Raw genomic sequence first — 22,786 nt, 5'->3', positions numbered from 1 at the left:
TTGGGGGCACCAACATTTACAATTGTTAGCTCTTCTTGATGGATAGATCCCTTAATTATGATATAATCCCCTTCGCCATCTCTTGTTAGAGTCTTTGGTTTAAAATCTCATTTGTCTGACCTAAGTATGGCTACCCCAGCTTTCTTTTGACTTCCAGTAGCATAATACATGGTACTCTATCCCCTAACCTTCAATCTAATGGTGTCCTCCTGTCTCAAATAAGTCTCTTGTAGACAGCATATAGATGGATTTTCTTTGTTTTTTAACCCATTCAGATACCCTATGTGTTTTGATAAGGGCATTTAGTCCCTTCACATTCAGAGTGATTATTTAAAGATATGGATTTCATGTCATTGTGTTGTCTGGAGCTTTCATGCTTGTGGTGATGTTTCTGGTCCTTTGTAGCCTTGACAACATTCCACTCACAGAGTCTCCTTAGGATCTCCTGCAGGGCTGGTTTAGTGGTCATGAGCTCTTGTAGTTTTTGGTTTTCTGGGAAAGCCTATCTCTCCTTCTATTCTGAATGACATCCTTGCTGGAGAAAGGATTCTTAGCTGCATCTTTTCCTATTCAGCACATGGACTTTTTCCTACCATCGCCTCCTGGCCTGCCAAGTTTCAGCGGGCAGGTCTGCCACTACCCATTATGTGTCTACCCTTGTAGGTTAAGGCCCGTTTGTCCCTTGCTGCTTTCAGAATTCTCTTTTCTCTTTGTAACTTGCCAGTTTCACTATGATATGCTGTGGAGAAGACCTATTCTTGTTGAATCTGAAGAGAGTTGTCTGTGCCTTCTGGATTTGGATGTCTGCTTCCTTCTCCAGATTAGGGAAGTTCTCACCTATAATTTGTTCAAGTAAACCATCTGCCCTTTTCTCTCTCTCTCTCTCTTACGCTGGAACTCTTATGATCCGGATATTATAACATTTCATTGAATCACTTAGTTTTCTAATACTCCCCTCATGGTCTAATATTTTCTTATCACCCCTTTTCTTGTCTTCGTCATTTTCCATACTTTCATCTTCTATGTCACTTATTCTCCCCTCTGTTTCCTCCATCTTTGCAGTTACTGCATCTAGTTTATTTTGCATCTTATTTACAGTATTTCTTAATTGCTGTGACTATTTCTTAGTTCCTTGATCCCTGCAGCAATAGATTCTCTGCTGTCTTCTATGCTTTTTTGTAAGCTCAGCTGTTAATCTTACAACTATTGTTCTAACTTCTTGAACCGATATATTGTTTATATCTGTTTTGAGCAATTCTCTAGCTCTCATTTCTTCCTGGAGTTTCTTTTGAGGAGAATTCTTCCATTTCCTCAGTGTTCGGTACTTTATGTGTTTTCCTAGTTGTCATGTGTCCTGCACCTGTGAGCACTACTATTTTAAAAAGGGGTCATATACTATCCAGGGTCTGGCCCTTCAACAGGTATCTTTGGAGTGTGTTTCATGCTCTCTGTTTTTGTGACTCTGGTTGCTTTATTTCCCTACTCATATTGATGGGTTGGCCATTCCAGCAGGTGTGCTTAGATTTGTTCATAATGTAACCTTGGAAAAGAATTTAAACACTGGGGGGGGGGGTGGTGATGGAAGATGCCTTATCTCATACAAAGGGAGAAATGACAGGGGCAAAGGAAAAGCGAAGAAGACAAAAAAATTGACCAGGCAGAGAATCAGAGATACTATGCAACTTAATCCAGGCAGGGAAGAGAGAGAGAGAGAGAGAGAGAGAGAGAAAGGAAAATAAGAAGGAGATACAGAAGAGGTGCAGAAAGAATAGATTAAAAATCTCCACGACCTGGCAAGTTGTCCCCATGGGCCCCTGGAGATGTTTGTGTCACTCTGTAGCCCGGATTCCTAGATTTCCACATCTTCTTGCCTCACTGCTGTGTTTGAGGGAGGTGGTCATTTCAGGTCCCCCTACTTCTCTGCTCTGTTGACACACCCCCCTCTTTAATGTAGTGTTAGACTTGATTTGTGGATGGTTTCTTCAGAAATTGGACTCCCATGCTTATGACAGAATTTTCTTTCTTATAGTATCTTTGTCTAGTTTTGGTCTCAGGTAATGCTAGCCTTATAGAATGAGGTGAGAAATATTTCTCCTCTCCATTTTGGGGGGAGACTTTGTGTAGAATAGATTACATTTCTTCCTAAAGTGTTGGATGAATTTACTAGTGTAGCCACTTGGCTCTGGAATTGATTTCTGTGGAAAGATCTTTATCTAAGACTTTAGTTTCTTTTATACATATAGAGTTAGTTAGTTTATCTGTTCTTTTTTTCATTTTATTTTATTTTTTTATTTTATTTCATTTCACTTCATTTCATTTCACTTCATTTCATTTCATTTCATTTCATTTCATTTCAGTAATCTTTACACCCAACATGGGGCTTGAACTCACAATCCAGAGATCAAGAGTCACATGCTCTACCAACTGAGCCAGCCAGGCACTCTTCACTCTTGATTGAGCTTTGATAATTTCTGTCTTTCACGGGATTTACCCACTGCATCTGAGTTGTCAAATTAATTATATAAAGTTGATAATATTACTTTGTTATTTTTTTAGTATCTGTGAATCTCCAGTAATGTTAGTTACATTACTAATTTCTGATACATTGTTAATACTTCCCTTGTTTCTCGTCATTTTGGGATCAGTCTTGGTAGAAATTGATCCTTTTTTTCACCTCCTGAAAGCATTTGGTTTCATTGATTATTCTCTATCATTTTTCTGCTTTTTTTCATGTGATTTTTGTCTTTATTAGTTCCTTTCTTCTGTTTGGTTTGGGTTTAATTTGTTTTCGTTTTCTAGTTTCAAAAGGTGGAACCCAATGTCATAGATTTCAGACCTTTCTTCTTCCTCATCCTCTTCTTCCTCTTCTTCTTTTTCCTCTCCTTCTTCCTCCTCTCCTTCTTCCTTCTCCTCCCTCCTCCTCCTCCTCTCCTCCTTCTTCTTCTTCTTCTTCTTCTTCTTCTTCTTCTTCTTCTTCTTCTTCTCCCTTTCCCCCTCTGTCTCCCTCTCCCTCTCCTCCTTCTCTCCACTTCCCCTTCCTCTTTCCTCCTCCTCCTCCTCTTCTCTTCTTCTCCTTCTCCTTCCTCTTCTTCATCTTCTTCTTCTTCTCCCTTTCATTCTCCATCTCCCTGTCCTCCTTCCCACCTCTTACTCCTTCCTCTTCCTCCTCTGTCATCTTCCGCCTTCTCTTTCCTCCTCTTCCTCCTTCTCCACCTCTTCTTCTGCTCCTCCTCCTTCCCTCCTCGTTCTCCTTGTTGTTGTTGTTGTTGTTGTTGTTGTTGTTGTTCTTCTTCTTCTTCTTCTTCTTCTTCTTCCTCTTCTCCCTTTTCCTCTCCATCTCCCTGTCCTCCTTCCCTCCTCTTCCTCCTTCCTCCTCCTCCTCTGTCTTCTTTGCCTCCTCTTTCCTCCTCCTCCTCCTCCTCCTCCTCTTCTGCTCCCCCTCCTTCCCCCTCCTCGTTCTTCTTCTTCTTCTTCTTCTTCTTCTCCTTCTCCTTCTCCCTCTCCCTCTCCCTCTCCTTCTCGTCCTTCCCTCCTTTTCCTCCTCCTTCCTCCTCCTCTTCTTCTTCTTCTTCTTCTTCTTCTTCTTGATACTGTAGAAATCTATTGGCAATATTTTACCAAAATTTTTCTCAATTGTGAAAAATTAAAATAAGTTCTTCAACCTATAAAGAAAAAAGAAGAAAATCTCTTTACTATAATACACCATGAAAATAGGCTATCTGCTTGCCACATTGTGTGTGTGTGTGTGTGTGTGTGTGTGTGTGTGTGTGTTTAATTACACATGTGTGTGTGTGTGTGTGTGTGTGTGTGTGTGTGTGTGTGTTTAATTACACTATGGCCACAATCCATTTCACACAATTTTTAAGACAGGTAAATAAATACCAAATTATTTCCTTTCAGGCCAGCCACAAAACTTTAAGGAATAGACCCTAGACATGTATGTACTTGACAGTGCAGGCTCCTGGTTGAGCCAGGCAGTTTTAGTATCATTTCCAGGGGTCAGCAATCTATGGCCCGTGGACTGAATGTGGCTGGGCTTGTTTGTGTATGGCCCTGAGGTAAGAAAAGTTTTAGATTTTTTAAAGGGTTGTAAACAAAGCAAAAACAAAGTACTATGTGACAAAAGTACATGGTCTACAAAGGTTAAAATATTTACAGTTTGGCCTTTTACAGAAAAAGCTTGCAGACCCTCATTTATACCAATGTTGTACAGAATTCAGACGGTGCAATTACAATTCTGAGATAATGTTCCTTTATTCTGACCCAGAATGTAGCAACATCCTACAAAGATGATCCTCTGATGTCATGGGTTAGAATTCCTTTTCTCTTTTTTCTTCATCTTCACATCATTAAACTTCATCCTTATCTCTCTCTCCATGAGTGTGGAGATTTTTCAATTTTTCATTTAGTAAGGCAGCAATTGCTTTGGCATCTCTGGCATCTATTTGCTCTCCCCAAATGTTTCTCTTTGCTTTTTCATAGGGATAACATTTAACAGTCGGATAGGCTCTGATGCCAGCTTTCTGGCATGTTTGAGCCTAAGCCTGACAGTCTATTTTTCCAGCTTTCACTTTTCCTTTCATCATCTTAGCCAAGAGCTTAAACTCTGGAGCAAAATTTTGGCAAGGTCCACACCAAGGAGCATAGAATTCAATCACCCGGTGATTTTTCCCTTGTATAACTTTTTCATCGAAAGCTGAGTCATTAGATTTGTGGATGCTTGAGGTAGAAATCCCGTACCCCAAATCTCTCTTCTAGCCATTGTAACTGTGATACTGAAAAGCTTTATTTGGTTTTGGGGGAGGGGAATCTTATCTCAGGGTATCTCTGAACATTTTCTTGGGCACAAAAAGAATGATACTGTTGGCAGTCTATACTGCCCACAGTAACTCTCCAGTTAGTGTCCGGGCCATTCTTTTCGATTCTGGCATTAGGACTTGACATGGATGACACCATGGGAGTAGAAGTCAACCATCCAGACTTCATCATGGTTTCTTTGTTTAGCTAGTTCATTGAAAGTGGTGGGTGTCAGGGAGGTCACTGAAGGTTCCTAGGATCCTCTATGAATTCCAAGATCTGTTGTTCAACAGAGTGATGTCCTTCTTATTCATGAACCTCGGATTGGTTGAATACCACTGTTGTTGGATCCGCCTGAATGTTACACGTGTTACAGGGTCCCTCGTGAACCGTACCATCTAGTGTACCAAACTAAAGCTCACCACGCAGATGCTTTGATGCTTTTTGTAACTCTGGCAATAAAGCTTGACATGGTGGACACCATGGCACAAACAAATCAACAAGCCACGGTTCCTGTCATCGGCAGGAACATTTTGAGGTCCAAGTGTGGCAACATGAGAATTACCACTTTCTTTGGCAAAGGCTAGTATATCATATAGAATCTTCTTTCCATGATGAATTTCATATTCTTTGGTTCCTTGTCCTTTAATTTTTTTTAACGTTTATTTATTTTTGAGACAGAGAGAGACAGAGCATGAATGGGGGAGGGTCAGAGAGAGGGAGACACAGAATCCGAAACAGGCTCCGGGCTCCAAGCTGTCAGCACAGGGGCCCGATGCGGGGCTCGAACTCACAGACCGCGAGATCGTGACCTGAGCCGAAGTCGGCTCCCAACCGACTGAGCCACCCAGGCACCCCTGGTTCCTTGTCCTTTAAATACTGCTAGACATGGCTGAAATACAGAGAGATTACTACAGATGTCTGGCGCAGAGGGACAGTCAGCCTTGCCAACTTGAATATGATCACTTTTGAGTAGAGTTTTTAGTTCCCTCAACTCAGGATCATTTGGATTTTCATGTTTTCCGAAACTAAACGATAAGAGCCACTGATGATGCACCAATCGATCCGTTAGTGTATTTGCCAAAAGTAGCTCAAAATCTGGAAGACTATGCATGATTTCCAAATATATTTCTCGAGCATCCAATGAATTAAGGAACAAAACACTGCTTTTCTCTCTGTTATTTAATGTGGCACCAGAGGAAAATAGGCAGTAGTACTTGTCATAATATCCAGACTTTTACAAAGTTTGTCCTGGGTGGCACAGTCCATCCATCCTACATTAACAAGACCATCCAACATGCCCCTGAGCCTGAGTCGTGTCTATGAAGTTAAACAATCTCCTCCTTTGCAACAAAAAGTGATCAGCTGGCCAATACCAGCAGCAAAAGCAGTTTCTATGGAGTGAACACAATTTCCTGTCCATAATTCCATCACTGTGTTTCTAACGCGCTGCATGGCGAAAGTCACCAAACTTTCCTTTGATCTGTCCCCGTGATATTTCACTGTGGCCGTTCCAGACCTAAAAAGGAAGAGGCTGGGAGATCCGTTGACTCCTTTCATTCAGCAAAACATTCTATCATCACCACAGTTAACAGCACCAATTTGAAGTAATCCATCTACTTCTTTAGCACAGTCTCTCCATGTGGGAGCTAATTCATGGCAGTGTGAACATCCTGGGGAGTAAAAGTTCACAAACCACAGTTCTCCAGAATGAACAGCAGCATCCAATTCTCTTCTAGTCAATGTCATGCTTTCAAGATCATCATCATAAATACCAAAATCATAACGATCATAATCCCAGCTTTCATACGGGCCACCTTCTGGATCATCTGCAAGTCCCTTTTCTCCGTATTTGTCATACTTTTCCCACAGATCTTCATCTTTGAGTACTTCATATGCTCTATTTATTTTGGAAAATCACTCTGTACGTTAGGATTATTCATTTGGTTGGTAGGTTGGTTGGTTGGTTGGTTGGTCATTTATTTATTTATTTATTTATTTATTTAGTGTTTATTTACTATTGGGAGAGACAGAGACGGAATGCAAGTGGCTTGGGGCAGAGAGAGTGGGAGACACAGAATCCAAAGCAGGCCCCTGGCTCCGAGCCATCAGCACAGAGCCCGACGTGGGGCTCTAACACACGACCTGTGAGATCATGACCCGAGCGAGCGGAAGTTGGACGCTCAACTGACTGAGCCACCCAGGCGCCCCGGGTTATTCGTTTTTGTTTTTTGTTTTTTATCAGGATGTAACTTCAATGCCAACTTCGTGAAAGCTTGCCTTATCTCTCTACTGTTTGCGGTCCTGGATACTCCAAGTAAACTGTACAAATCCTGATCTGTGCCCACTAAAATGGCCATATACACTATTAGGAAACAGAATGACCCTTTTCAGGTCCCGGACGTAGTCATTTTCGTTGAAGCAGACTCCCATTCTTTCTCTGATACATGTTCTGATGAAAGTGAACATTCAGATATACAGCTGGTTCCAACTGAGAGAATATGCAGGTTTGAGAACTTGTGTTCACGTTACCCCAAGAGCGAATCAAGCATCGTGAAATTTTCCCAAAATGTCAATCTGTGTAGGCTCAGTAATCTCCACTTCCTCAGATCACAAAAGATATCAAAATACTTTCAGGAATCTAACCTTCTTAACATTCTGTTTCTCCTTTCTTCCTTTAATCCTAAATGTCTAAATCTTCTCCTTACCTGCGAATGGTCTCTGGCTCATTTCTAACTCCTTGTCATGCAACCAAAACATACGTTTGTAAAGTATAGAGGTGGAGGTAACAAATATTCAGACTAAAATAAGCAACCAGAGGAAAATTGAGAACATATTGTCCAATACCACCATGGGACAAGTGGTTCTCCTAGGGGTCGTTCTCAGCATGGGTGTGGTGGACTTGATCTGCGCCACGCTTCAGGGCCAGGTAGAAACTGCCGGTAAATGCAATAGGAAGGATTTCTGGCTGCCATCAACCCAGAATAGGATGTGGGGAGAGGGGAAGGATGGGGACATCCCATGAAAGAGACTGCTGGCATATGAAGTCTCCGGCAAGACTAGGGTGAAAAGAACCTGAGTAACTGAGGCTTAAGTGAGAGAAAGGGTCGTAAGAAGGTGGGAAGCGAAGTTGGAAGAAGAGTGATGATGTAGGTGGTGAGAAAAAGATGGGGAGCTAGAACACAAAACCCATGGCAGGGGCGGAGAGGAAGGGAGGGGAGACAGGTGCACAGGCATTGGGCTCTCCCTTCCAGAAGGGCCATGCCTCTGCCACCGCCGCAGCCTCCCGCTCCAGCAGAGCCTGGGGCCCGGCCCATTCCCACCTCAGTCTAGGGGGGTCGCCTCCTACAGCTACTCCCCCGCCTTCAAATCCTGGCAGGTAGCGGACCCCGCCCCCACCCACCCAAGTCCTGCTGTGGGCGTGTGAACAAAGCACCTGCTCTCCAGCCACTGCCAGGGTGGGGCGGGGCAGGGCAGGGTGCCTTGGGAAGCCGGGCGAGGAGCCACAAAGGCAGCAAGGAGCACCGCACTTCCCTCTTCTTTTTTAATGTATACATTCAGTGCTATAAGTCTTCATGTGAGTGCTACTAAAGCAGGACTCTACAAATTCTACTATGTTTTCATTTTCATTCAGTTCAGAATCCTCTCTAATTTTTTTTTTCTTTTTTCATTACTTCTTTGACCCAGGGGATATTTTGATGTGTTCTGTAGTTCACAAATAGTTGAGTATTTTCCAGAGATATTTTTGTGCTTGATTTCTGATTTGGTTGCTTAGTGGTCAGGGAACACACTATTATGACTTCAGGCCTCTTGACTTCTTCCTTTTATTAAGATTTATTTGGGGCGCCTGGGTGGCTCAGTCGGTTGAGCGTCCAACTTCAGCTCAGGTCACGATCTCGTGGTCCGTGAGTTCGAGCCCCGCGTCGGGCTCTGGGCTGATGGCTCAGAGCCTGGAGCTTGCTTCCGATTCTGTGTCTCCCTCTCTCTCTGCCCCTCCCCCATTCATGCTGTGTTTCTCTCTGTCTCAAAAATAAATAAACGTTAAAAAAAAATTTAAGGTTTATTTTTGACCCAGAACATAGTCTTTTTTGGTAAGTGTTCCATAGATCCTTGAGAAGAATAGTGGCGGCCAAGTCTACTATGCCCTGGCTGATGTTGAGCCTATTGAAATATCAGACTATAATTGTGAATTTGCCTATTTCTCTTTTCAGTTCTATCAATTTTTGCTTCATGTACTTTGAAGCTATTAACAGATACATGAACATTTAAGATTGCTCTTAATTGACCCTTTTATGATTATACAATGACCTGTTGTTTATTGCTGGTAATAATTTTTTTTGCTTGAAACTGTTTTGTCTGCTATTCATATAGCCACTCTAGCTCAGCCTTCTTTGGTCAAGTGTTAGTGTGGTATATCATATTTCTGTCTTTCGAACAAATTTCTGTCTTGACATTTAAAGTGCATTTTGTATAGGTGGCATATAGTTGAGTCTTCCTTTTTTATCCATTCTGACAGTCTGCGTTTTAGTTGAGGCTTTTAGACCGTTTTCATTTACTGTGATTTTTTTTTCAATATATGAAATTTATTGTCAAATTGGTTTCCATACAACACCCAGTGCTCATCCCAAAAGGTGCCCTCCTCAATACCCATCACCCACCCTCCCCTCCCTCCCACCCCCCATCAACCCTCAGTTTGTTCTCAGTTTTTAAGAGTCTCTTATGCTTTGGCTCTCTCCCACTCTAACCTCTTTTTTTCTTTTTTCTTTCCCCTCCCCCATGGGTTTCTGTTAAGTTTCTCAGGATCCACATAAGACTGAAAACATATGGTATCTGTCTTTCTCTGTATGGCTTATTTCACTTAGCATCACACTCTCCAGTTCCATCCACGTTGCTACAAAGGGCCATTTACTGTGATTTTTGAGATAGTTGATTTGAATATGTCATCATGCTGTTTGATTTGCATTTGTCCTATCTGCTCCTTGTTCCCGTTCTCTTCTTTTTCTGCTTTCTTTTAATCGAGTAATTTTTATGATTCAGTTTTATCCATTTATTTATTTATTCATGTATTCATTTATTCATTTATTTATCTAGGCTTCCTAGCTAGAACTTTTCAGTTTTGCTGCTTTAGTGGTTGGTTTAGGGTTTATAGTCTATGGCTTCAGCATCACAGTCTCCCTTCCAGTAATGTTGTACCACATCATATAGAGTTTAGGCAAATCACAAGAGTTGACTTCCATTTCTTCTTTCCTAGATATATCCTTCCTGGGTCAGTGGGATTATAGTTTTCATGAGGTTTAGGAAGATTTGGGCCATTTTTTTTTCCTGTCCCTTTCCCTGCCTCTTTGGGCAATTGTATATTTCCCAGTTGAAGTTTTCTCCCAGGTTTCCTATGTTAAACTTCAGTCTTTTGTTTTGTGAGGTCTAATATGTGTTTATTCCTACCCATCGTATTGTTCATGGCTAACATAATTTACATCTCTGTAAGTGCTATTTGGTTTTTAAAACAATAGCTTCCATGCCTCTAGTTATCTTTTCATGCTTTGTTTGGAGATATAGTTAAGTTACTTACAAACAGTTGGATCCTTTAGTCTTGCTCTTACGAATTATTGGATGAATCCAGAGTGGTGATCAGCCTAAGGCAAATTATGAGTTTTTCTATCTTAGCTAATGTGAATAGATACCGTCCCTCGTGCTGTGGGAGCACCAGGCAGTGTTTCCTCTACTCTTTTCAGATTTTTTTCCCTTGATGACTTCCTTCCATGTATGCACTGGTTGTTACTCTGCTGAATAGCCAAAGGGGACCCTGTGCAGATGCCCAGGGTTCTTTCTGTGTCCTGCTTTCTCCTCTCTTGGATGCTGACCTGTCGTCTCTATCTGCCTTGACTTCACCAGACTCTCAGTTTTGCCACCTTGACTCAAGGAGTCTGGTGAAATCTACTTAAATAATTTATGTCTCCTGTGTTGTAGCCTGAAAATTCTCTCAAGGCAGTGAGCTTGGGCATACGTGTTAGGCTAACGTGTTTTGTTTTCAGGGATCATTGTCCTTCATTGTCTGAAGTTCTGTGTCTTGAAAATCATGTTAAAATTGTATTTTGTCTGTTTTGTTTTTGCTTGCTTCAGGTAGGAAGATCAATCAGTACGTGTTACCCCATCTTGGCCAGAAGCAGATTACAGTGGAACTTCGGCACATGCTCTAGACTGTCGAGTGTGCTTGTCTTCCTCCTTTGCTTAATTGTCTCCTGCTCATCCTTCATTCCTCAGTATATTTATCTCTTCCTCAGGGACATCTATCTTCCTTGGGCCCAATCTAGATCAAGTTATGATCACAGAACTCTGTCTTCTAATAGGAACTATCTGAATTTAGAATTACCATTTGAGTTGTCTTTCTCCTTCACTAGACTTTAAGCTAATCGAGAGCCAGGGGTCTTCTCTATTGTGTCTGTAGAGCTGAGTATAACATCTTCCATTGAAGGTATATATTTATTCAATCTGTGAATGAGTGAATTGAAGATGCACAGGCCTGTATATGCAAAAAGTACTCATCTATTTTATTTCTGTTTCTTCTCTGATGCAGATTATGCTGGCTTCTTGAAAATCCGAGATATATGTGTTTCTTATGAGAAATTAAGGAAACTTAACAAAAATCACTGTAAACTTCTTACGGGAAAAATGACAGAAATGGACAAAGTGGTTAGTGCACTACAAAACGAGCTACGAGAAGCCAAAGACATGATATCACGGTTAGAACATCAAAAAGTGGAATGGGAACGTGAATTCTGCAGTTTGAGGTACAGCATCTTGGCTTTAAGGAAATATTTCAACTGCTTCCTTTTATACTACAGATGTGTACGGGCAGTTTTGTAATTGCTGACTTACCTTATGGGATTTTCCTGGAAAGAATACTTGTTTAGTGTTGTGAGGTGTGCGATTCTTGGCAATAACACAGGAAGTTCTTCACAGTGAATACTTGTAATACTTTAATGTATATTCCAAATCACAATTTTAATGGCCCTATAAAAGTCCACCATAGTCCAAGAAATATCATTATTTAAGAGATTGAATTCTGCTTGTTTTTCATCTCTCTGTATTTTAATTAATGCTGTCAGGAATGTCTTTTATATAATCTGTTTCTACATGTCTGGTTACTTGCTTGGAGTCAATTCTTCAATATAATGTAATCTGGTTAAAGTATAAAAATTTTTAAAAAGGTCTTTGATCCATATTTTTAAGTTGTTCTCAGAAAGTTTATATTACTCTCTGTACCTACCAACAGAGTATAAAATGGTCATTTTTCTCAAGACAGTAAAATTCGCCCAAATTGATTCCGTTTGCTTCTTAACATGCAGGGGTTAAAAGGTAAAGTGGGGGTGCCTAGGTGGCTCAGCTGGTTAAGCTTCTGGCTTCGGCTCAGGTGATGATCTCGTGAGTTTGAGCCTTGCTTTGGGTGGGCTCGAGCCCTGCTTTGGGTGAGCACGAGCCCCGCTTCGGGTGAGCTCCTCTTCTCTCACTCTGTCTCTCCCTCTCTGTCTGCCCCTCGTGGGATTCTGTCTCTCTTTCCCTCTCCCCGCCCTCACTCACTTGCATCATCTCTCTCTCGATAAAAAATTTAAACAAAGTAAAATGGGGGCGCCTGGGTGGCTCAGTCAGTCAAGCTTCCGACTTTGGCTCAGGTCATGATCTCAGGGTTCGTGAGTTCGAGCCCCACATCGAGCTGTGTGTTGTCAGTGCAGAGCCCACTTCGGATTTTCTGCCTCCCTCTCTCTCTCTCTGCCCCCCCTTTGTTTGCATGGGCTCTCCCTTTCTCTCTCAAAAATGAATAAACATTTAAAAAAAGTAATACGGAAAGTGGTTACTGAGAAGTTTTTTCAACATCTCTGTCATAGGTAGATAAAATTAATTCAAAAGTGTATGCTGAAAGGTCATATTGCTCTTTATTGTTTACTTAATTAATACGGATCCTGTGTTGTTCTAGAAGGGATGTTTAAGTGATTCATAAAGTAGGTAATCATCAACAAGGTAAGTTGCAAGTGTTGTGGAAGAAGAAACAAAAAGCATAGGCAACAGATATTAGACTCGTCAGCGTAGTCTTAGATGACAGTAATCTGCACGTGTATGTTGTGTAAACAACATCCACAGATGCTCTCTTTCACTGTGCATCATTTTTGGAGGTACCTGTAAGGTTTCGTCAAGTGGAAATTTTATTTCCAGTGAATTGATAAACTTACTTATAATCAGCAACTTCTCTTTTTAATGAGAAACTGAATTATCTGTCCTATGGAGGAATAATTATACCTGTGGGAAAGGGGGTAAGTTTCAACTCTAACTTTCCTGAATAATTTCAAACTTCCTTTCCTACAACATCTACCAGAGTTATTACTGACTAAAACTAACGAAGTTGCATAATGCTTTCTCCTGGCTTCTTTTCAACTGTATATATGGTTTGGAAGAGATTGAAGTGACAAATTAAAAACATGAGCCCTACAAGGAAAACAATTGGAAAACATAGATATTTTTCATTTGGATAATAAGCCAACTTATGTGGAACCAGATCATAAAATGAACTTTTTATGTCTAACAAAACAAATTTTAAAAGAAGCACATGTAATTGCAGATGTACCTTAAAACAAGAAGAAGAAGAAGAAAGAAGAAATGCTGATATTTTATATGAAAATATTAGGGAAAAGTTAAGAAGAAAAGAAGACGAATATAAGAAAGAAGTTGAAACAAAACAACAAGTTGAACTCGCTCTTAGAATGCTAAACACGGAATTGAAGGCCACAAAAAATCAGGTAAATCAGTTTTTGATAAAAACTGTATTTCCATCCATATTACATAGTGTAATATTATACATATATATTTTATAGTATCCCTTTGACTCAATATATATTATTTAGGTTTAAAATAAATTAAAACATGGGATTATGTTCTTTTGAACATTTTTTTAAAGTTCTCTTCAGCTTTTGACCTTCTTTTTTTAACGGTATGAGACCAGAATCATAATGAAATGTGTCTCCAGGTTGTAGAAGAGCGCAGTGACACTCAGTGGCAACTTTCTCCAGAACAGAAGGCCAGAGTCTTACAAGATGGAAGTCTAAACAATCACTTTTGCAAGCAAAAGGAGCTAGAAATGGCTCAGAAGAAAACTAATTCTAAGGTATCTTCTTTAGTTATTTTGAAGTACATGTGTGTATGTATTTGTATACATTCTATTTTTTAGTTATTATTACTTTTTTCTCCGTGTGTGTGTGTGTGTGCGTATATATATATATGTGTGTGTGTGTGTGTGTGTGTGTGTGTGTATGTATAAATATGTGTATATATATGTATGTATATATGAAACTGAACTCTGTTCATCATGGAAACTATAGAGGATTTTAAAAGCACATATATTTTGCGGAGGGTCATGGGGGACGGTGGCATTTTTGCTTCACTGGATAAAATAATATTCTTGATTAAATGCATTTGTCTGCAACAACTAGTGACATTCATAATGTCCTTGTCCAAAGGAGAGGCTTTTATTACTTTCTGTAGGAATTGATGAGCTTTCCCTAATCTCAATACTATTGCTACTAGCAACATGTGTTTTCGTTTTGAACAGTTACTTCACTGCCTTGATATATTAATAGGTTAGTTGAACACTTCCACTAATGGACAGGAGGACGAGTGTAGCCAGTTCACTGATCATATTTTCGGTATCAAGTCTCCTACTTTTGAGAAAAGTAACAGTTTTGCTTCAAGTAGCATCCTATTTCATTACAAGGAACTTTTGATAACAATGGTATGCTGTGGTATATACTTAATGATAATTTATTGATAGGTATTTTATTCCTAATAAAATAGCTGAGTGTATTTCCCCTCTTTTATATTTATTACTGTTTTCAACATGAAGAGGAAATGCAAGTTATTGCAGCAGTAAACAATCTCATGGTTTTCTAAGAGATGTATAAATTTCACCTTATTTCCTATGAGTATTTTGAAATACAAGACTTCTTTTGTACTTGTGTATTTACACTAGAGAAGTGGCAGTGGTTGGTGCAAGAGCACTAGTTGTGGAGTGAGAAGACCTGGGGAGAGTCCTGCAGCTCACCGTTTTAATCTCTCCATTCTAGAATTGTGATAACCAAATGAGTTCATTGATGAATGTAGAAGTGTTTCTATTACAGTATAGTGCCTAGATTTTTCAGTTATCAATAGATCTAATTCTTATAACTGACTATAGAAATGGTAGCAAAGTACATATCTATGAAATATTCTCAGGAAAGAAGAATTTTAGGAAATTTAATCTGTCCGAGTATATGCAGAGCTAAGGATTGTACTGTGGGGTCGCTGTGTTCGATACCTACTGTAAACTCAATTTTTAAGTATAGTCAGATTTATTGATCTTTTATTTTAGGCCTTCTGGTTTGTTGTAAATCAGAGAAAGGCCTTTCCAATTCTGAGATTCTGAACAGTTTTCTCACAAATTCTTTTTTACTTTCATGCCTTCATTATCTTCAGTTAAAGTTCTGAACTTTTGGGAACTTATGCTTGTCTAAAATTTGAGATTTGGAGCCAACTTTATTTTTTTCCAGTTGGATATTCACTTACTGTAATCTTCCTTCCTTCCTTCCTTCCTTCCTTCCTTCCTTCTTTTCTTTCTTTCTTTCTTTCTTTCTTTCTTTCTTTCTTTTCATGTTTCTTTATTCATTAGAGAGAGATAGAGAGAGAGAGAGAGAATGCAAGAAGGGGAGGGGCAGGGAGAGGGAGAGCGGGAATCCTGAGCAGGATCCTGACTGTCAGCACAGAGCCTGATGCGGGGCTTGAACCCACAGAATGTGAGATAATTCCCTGAGCCAAAATCAAGAGTCAGACACTCAACCAACTGAACCACACTGGCACCCCCTGCAACCTTTTCATTGTTTAAACACAGATTATACTTTCATTTCAAAGAAAATCATGATACTGCCATTTTATTGAGTGCTATCTGAAAATGTGCTTGGTTTTACTTAGCTTTCTGATAATCATGAGAAAACACAAGATCGGTTGCATAAAAACCACATGTTGCAGGATGAAATTGTCGTGCTAAGACTGGAAAGAGACACCATAAAAAATCAGAACTAGGCAGGGAGATAACACCTTTTGTGTCTTTAACTGAATTCAGTGAACAGGAATGTGTATGTGTTACAAAAAGACGGTGAATTGATGTGTGTGTTGATATTTCTCAATGTACGTATGTGAGAGTTGTCTATTATTAACATAATTTAATAATAAGATGATTTAGAAAATCAGTAACAGAAATGTCTTATTAGGTAGTTGCGAGACAACTTCAACAAGAACTGGCTGATACTCTGAAGAAACAGTCTATGTCAGAGGCTTCCCCAGAGGTTACGTCATATCTTCGTCTGGAAGGTGAAACACGGGATCTCAAGAAGAAATTAGCTCAAATCAGAAGTCAGGTATGTAGTAAATGTAACCTGTCAACAGCTAACTTATAGCTGGTTAAATAATATAAAGTGTTTTAGGATACCAATTTCCATGGACCGCTTTCTTTGGTATTTTCATTATAATTAATTTATTATGATTTTAGTATCTTTACAATGCATTTATTTTGTAAACTTCTGCCTTTCCTTCTCCTATTTGTGTTATACATTGTTTTCTTATAATACTTACTCTTAGGAAAGTTGAGGCTTTTGTATCCTTCCTCACAGAAATTGAGAGACTTTTTTCGTTTTCTTTAATTTAATTTTTTTTTTACATTTTATTTATTTATTTTGAGAGAAAAAGAGTGAGAGAGAGTGTGTGCGTGCGTGTTAACAGGGGAGGGGCAGAGAGAGGAGAGAGAGAGAATCCCAAGCAGTCTCCATGCTGTCAGTGTAGAGCCAGTGTGAGGCTCAGTCTCATGAACCATGAGATCATGACCTGAGCTGAAAGCAAGAATTGGACACTTAACTGACGTAGCCACCCAGGTGCCCCAAGAGACTTTTGTCCCCTACTAAACAATGTTTTTTAATGATATCTCTATTACCATGATGAGGCAAGCTGGATCAAATCAGAAGATAATGTTTAAGGGAATGTTTCAGATAATTGTCTTAGTTCTCCTCTTCACTTATGAGAAGAATGCATATTGATTTCAGGATGACTCGTACAGAAAGATCACTTAACAAACCACTTGAACTTCGGCATTTCCTTCATTTTCTTTGCCTTTTAGACATATTGTCAAAGCACGGAAATATTCAGATCATGTGTAGTATGGGCGCCCAAAAGCGAGAATTAAGAACATTCTCTGTGTTCTGCCATTGGGTTTTTTTTAAAGCTATTTTGAGGTACAATACACATACCATAAAAGTCACCCATTTGCCACGCACAGTTCACTGTCTCTGTGTACACTCGTGCAACCATCACTGCCATCAAGTAGAATGTTTTCCTCACCCTGAAGGGAAACCCTTACCCGTTGCCCCCAGCCTCAGGCAACCACCAGTCTACTACTTGGTCTCTCAATGGAGTTGCCTCTTGTGAATATTTCATATAAATGGAGTCACACAACGTGTGGTCCTTTGGGACTAGCTACCTTTACTTAATGTTTTCTGGGTTCATCTGTGTTGGTTACAGCTTATATCAGTGCTTCATTTCTTTTTATTGTCAACAGTACTCCATTGTGGGTTAAGGCCCTTGTTCATTCATCAGTTGATGGACCTTTGGGTTGTGTCCACTTCTTGCCTATTAATACTGCTGCTTATGAACATTTATGTAGTTCTTGTGTGGACATCCGTTTTTAATGTCTCTGCCATCAGATTTTATCCTCTGAGTTAATTGGGTTGATTTTACCATCTTTCAGCCGTTACTCATGCTGTCCTTACTGTCTTTTTAGTTTCTGTTCCTCTTGAGTAAACCTATGTTATTCAGACTTGGCTCACAGTCTCCTTTCCAATGAACTTTCTCTGACTGTTCTAACTCCCATTAGCTTTAACTCTCTTGACACTTGTCATCTAGCCTGTGCAGAACAATTTAATCCTTTATTTGACATTGTTTTTATTTTTTTCATGACAGGTAATTTCGTCTTCCTAAGTATAAATTTAAGGGATAGTAATATTTGATACGTGTGGTACTTATCCTTGTATAAATTGAAAATACTTTAACTTAACAGTTTTTCCGATAAAATTAAGTACTTTATACCGTATCAATAAATTCTTCTTGGAAACATTGGTATAGCAAAGCTTTTATTCTAAATGTATGCTAAGAAATGAAATACTAGATTGAGGGGTGCCTGGCTGGCTCCAGTCAGATCAGAGTCTGCCTTTGGCTCAGGTCATGATCTCCATGTTCTTGAGATGGAGCCCTGCATCGGGCTTTCTGCTGTCAGCAGAGCCTGCATTGGATCCGTTGTGTCCCTCACGTTCTGCGCCACTCAGACTCGTGCTCTGTATCAAAAAATAAACGTTAAAAAATGTGTGTATATCTCTATACACACACACACACACACACACACACACACTTATATAAGTAAAACTATTAATGAAAGCACTTAATCAAATAGAGGAGAAATGTTCAATCAAATGTTTAGTTTTTTTTTTTCCCCTCTCACTATGAAAAAGCATGCTAAATTTGTCTTTCTTTCTTACACAGCCAGAACTGTGATTTATAGATTTGTATCACTTTACCAATGCAAATATCTGGGGACAGCTTTTCTGATATGCTTTTACCACAAACCCTTAATCTCTTCATCAGAGTACGTGCTAAAGCAGCCTAACGTAAAGAGTATGGACATGAAATGATTGAGGAACTTCAGTTTCTCAAGACTCGTTTATTTCCATGTCAGTGGCTTTCCCTTGCCTCTGATGGTCATGTAAAGGATCTACTACTCAGTCAAGGAGGTGCTATTTGTACCGTAGTCTGTGAGCATTGTCCACTCAGTGGTATAGAGAGGAATGAAGTTAAAATGATTATAAGTGGAAAAAAGTACTGTTGGCTAGTGGCATTGGCAAAGTTTTTTGAAGTACTGAGGAGATATTCTGGGCCTCATGCTCCCCATTTGCTACCACTTGTGGTGGAATGAAGAATAACTTCAGTATAATTTGTATAGGGGAAAACTTGTTTTGGCAGGCCACCTGCCTAAACTATCACATTGTATTGGAACACAAACTACAGCAACAGTAATCATGCTACATGCAGACACTTAGAGCTGACTATGTGCCACGTACCCTTCTAAGTTGTTCATCTATTATTTCCTAATGTAATCTTCCCAACATCCCAGTGGGGTAGATACTATTATTATTTATTTTGAGATCACTTTTTTAAAGTCCTTTGTTTTGAGAGAGAGAGAGACAGAGAGACAGAGAGATTTTGGGGAAGGGCATGTAGGGAGAGAGAGGAAGGGGGAGGAGAGAGAGAGAGAGAGAGAGAGAGAGAGAGAGAGAGAAAATCCCAAGCAGGCTCCTCACTGTCCATGCAGAGCTCGATGTGGGGGTCAATTACATGACCCTGAGATCATGTCCTGAGCTGAAATCAAGAGCCAGACACTGAACCGACTGAGCCACTCAGGTGCCCCAGTAGGTGCTATTATTACCTTCATTTTACAGATGCAGAGATTGAGACATGGAAGTTTTAGGTAGTGTGCTCAAGGTCATACAGCTCATAATGAGCAGAACTGGGAAATCAGACCCAGGCATTCTGGCCCCTACTAGGATATTGCTTCTCAAATTCTTCCATGAAATATCTTGTTGTCACTGAAAACAGCGTGTTCAGTTTCATAATCACGAGAATAGGAACGTAATTCACCTATGTGAATATGTAAAATCATAGTTGATGTGGTGCTTGGAATATGAAAATAGAAGTGTTTACCATAAGGTAAATTCCTATATTTCCTCCATTTGACCAATAGATACATTTGTACATTTATGTGATCATATATAATTTAAAAACATTAACAATGTTATGTTTTTGTAGGAGAGTAAGGTTGGTAAACTATTCTGTAAGAGTATTGAAACATTTCATCTTTGTAGGCCATAGTCTCTGTTGTAGAAGCTGAACTCTTTTGTTATGACCTCAAAGTAGCCATCAGTCAGCATGTAGAGGAGAGGGTGGCTGGCTCCAAAAATATTTTACTTACAGTGGCGCTAGGGTGGGTTAGTTGGCTGAGGTCCTGACCCTTAATTTCCACTCAGGTCATGATCCCAAATCCCACATCATGAGACCAGTCATGAGACCGAGCCCCACATCAGGCTTCGCCCTGAGTTAGCAGCCTGCTTACCATTTTCTCTGTCTCTCCCTCTGTCTCTCTTCCCCACTTCTGCATGCTCTCTCTCTCTGTCTATCTCTCAAGTCAAAAAAAAAATTAGTTAAAGAAACAGATGATGGTGTTCTACTAGATTTTCAGTGGTTAAAATTATTTTTTCTCTATTTTAGTTGCAAGAAGAACAGGAACGACATGGAGAGGCCATAAGATATGCTGAGGAGATGAAAGATCATGTGCAAAAGTATAATTTAAACCTCACAGAAAATAACTTGTTTATTTATAAAGCAGATAAACAGTGTAGTATGGGAAATGTATTAGTTATGCCAGTATATCATTGTTAAGCTGGATACAAATTCCAGCTTTGAGCTATTTTTAAATGCAGAATTGTGGCATATTATCTCTCAATTTTGCACCTTATCCACAAAACACAATGAGAAAAATGGCACAATTCCGAATTCTTCCTCTTGACAAAATTTTAAGGATTTCTGTAATACCCTCATTTGTTCAGAAAGTATGTGATGTTGTTTTAAATTTATGTGTGAGAATAATTATCTTAAGATCTGCATTTTAGGCTACAGGTTAAAAATGCCACACAAGAAGCAACCATCAAGCATCAAGCGGCCCAGATTCAAGATCTTGAGAGCAACGTGATAAAGACAAGTTTGGTAAGTCGATCTCTTAATGTCTGTCCTACTGAAAAGGAATCCGTATTTCACTAGGAGTAGTACATAAGAATGTTTTGGATCCCATGGAAAATCTCACTGCTGCAAAGGTTTGGTTGATATTGTTCCTACTTGCTACTAGTGATGTAATTCTTCTATATAGAGAAGTTGATTGAACTCATAAAGTAATGATGTTTACAGTGAGATTTTCATAGAAAACATTGTGAGAATCTAAAAAAAGCAACATTTTATATATACCACATTGAGCATTTGTTTTAGTCCACCTTTGGCTACTGTTAATAATGCTGCTGTGAACGTTGGCATACAAATGTGTGAGAGTCCCTGCTACTATTTTTCAGCGTGTTTCAAACGTCCCCAATCTTTGAGTGATCATTTGATCTTGAATTCTGACCTTCTCTTGTAATCTCATCCCTTCAGTGAGAGTTTGAGAACGGGTTATTTTAATGATGATTTGTTGTAATTTGTAATTACAAGTTTGCAATTTATTCTCTTCATTAACAATGACCGGCAGATCATTATGCAAACGTCCTTCTCATAGGAATGGACTTTTCTCCTTGTTGGATTTTGTAAAGGAAAAGAAATGCCAGTGAAAAAGGAGAAATGGCTTCTCTGTCAGAGCCTTACCTAGTAACATAGTGCTCCTACCATTGCAGGTTCAGACTCATTTTTTTTTTCCATTCACGTGAGTTAATCAGACTTTCAGAGATTTCAGAATTCAATCTCAGAAAAGACTAATGTGCCATTCAGGATTCTCATTTATTGATATGTAGTGAAACCCCAACTGTTTTCCAAGCAGAACAGTTAATGTCATCCCACTCTCACCCTCCTTTGTAGGATTCTCATTGTAAATCCTAAGTGGGAGCAATGAGGTAGATACACTGACCAACTCGTTTCTGTCAGTCGCAAAAGCTATATAATATACATGCAAGTTTCATTAGGCAGCTATACCTGTCAGGGGAACTAGAACATTCTGTTGACTGGTCCTTTTTGTGGCTGAAGAGACATTGAAAATTACTTCCTTTTCTAGACATCTTATTAATGAGTCACATTGTATTAGGGAACTTTTCATGCAAGTAACATGATACTCGGTTGATCAGTCTTCTATGAATGAGAGTGCTAGGCATTGTCCTGCTGTGTCCTAAAGAAATCATTAAGGTCTCAAAAACTAAAATCTGTAAGGATATCTGAAACTGATGAAGCTTATTAAAGAATAACGAGGGATTTTCTGTAGATCCCTATAGAAAGGAATTAGGGTTATGGCATGAAATTATCTGCCACTTTAAAGTGTTCCCTGTGAAACAAAAACTTAGATAGCTTTCAGCCAACTCAGTCCATAGCTCTGACTTCTCTAGAAGGTCCTTATCTCCTGAATCCCCAAACCAGGGGCTACCTGGGTGAAGACATTTGATGCACACAATTTTCAGGTGAAGAATCTGGATTGGGAAGAAGAGGTAGCTCTAGCCAACTTAACCTTCCTAACAATATAGTCAAGTATGGGTCTGAAAGGAACTTCAGAAGACTTCCGTAGGTTGAAATCTCTATGGACTAAGAAATTACTCAAAAGGAAACAAAGACAAACCAGTGATCATCCAGCCCTTGTGATAAATGTCATGTTATAAAGAAAAGCGAGTCAAAGTATGCTGGTCAGCATCCTAAGGGTAAGGGTGCTCCCAAAGACTAAATAAGAAAAACACACTCAAAGTAACACCGAAAAGAGTCCAAATAAAATGTACACGATTAGCTGTCTACAAAGGTACTCCATGTCAAGTAATGATTTTTGAGTGCGCGGTTGAGGATGTTGTCTATGAGCACCTAGACGGAAGAGCGAAAAGTACACATGGCCTAGGTAAAGGGGCCAAAGCTGGAAATGTGAATTAGAGAATCTGGTTTTGAAGCCTTAAGAGCAATTCAAAACACAGATAGCAGGGGGCAAGGACTTAATGTCAGGGGTTGCCGTCCTTCAGAAATAAGGTGTGGTAAAAAGAGCAGAGGGAGGGCATGGTCATTTTTCTCAGCTGCTGCTGAAAAGTGAAGCAGGCAGGATAGAGACCTTAATAAAATTAAAAAAAAAAAAAAGAGGTTCTTGATGACCCTC

The 22,786-nt window shown here is 39.6% G+C and overlaps 1 protein-coding gene and 1 pseudogene across 1 annotated transcript in view; one reads left to right on the top strand and one right to left on the bottom strand.

Moving 5' to 3' along the window:
* The window catches only part of LOC122215617 (ankyrin repeat domain-containing protein 26-like), a 78,236-nt gene that overhangs the window by 21,776 nt on the left and 33,674 nt on the right, over positions 1 to 22,786 (top strand). Inside the window, exons 5-10 of the mRNA XM_042931135.1 lie at positions 11,372 to 11,585; positions 13,409 to 13,586; positions 13,790 to 13,951; positions 16,086 to 16,232; positions 20,179 to 20,249; positions 20,580 to 20,673. Of these exons, the coding sequence (XP_042787069.1) occupies positions 11,372 to 11,585; positions 13,409 to 13,586; positions 13,790 to 13,951; positions 16,086 to 16,232; positions 20,179 to 20,249; positions 20,580 to 20,673 (866 nt within the window). The remainder of the gene's footprint in view (positions 1 to 11,371; positions 11,586 to 13,408; positions 13,587 to 13,789; positions 13,952 to 16,085; positions 16,233 to 20,178; positions 20,250 to 20,579; positions 20,674 to 22,786) is intronic.
* Positions 4,350 to 7,230, bottom strand: LOC122215625 (annotated as a pseudogene).

The sequence above is a fragment of the Panthera leo genome, chromosome A1, assembly GCF_018350215.1.
Source record: "Panthera leo isolate Ple1 chromosome A1, P.leo_Ple1_pat1.1, whole genome shotgun sequence".
Lineage (NCBI taxonomy): Eukaryota > Metazoa > Chordata > Mammalia > Carnivora > Felidae > Panthera > Panthera leo.
Note: the sequence above shows the minus strand (reverse complement) of the source record. Positions and strands in the feature narration are given on the sequence as shown.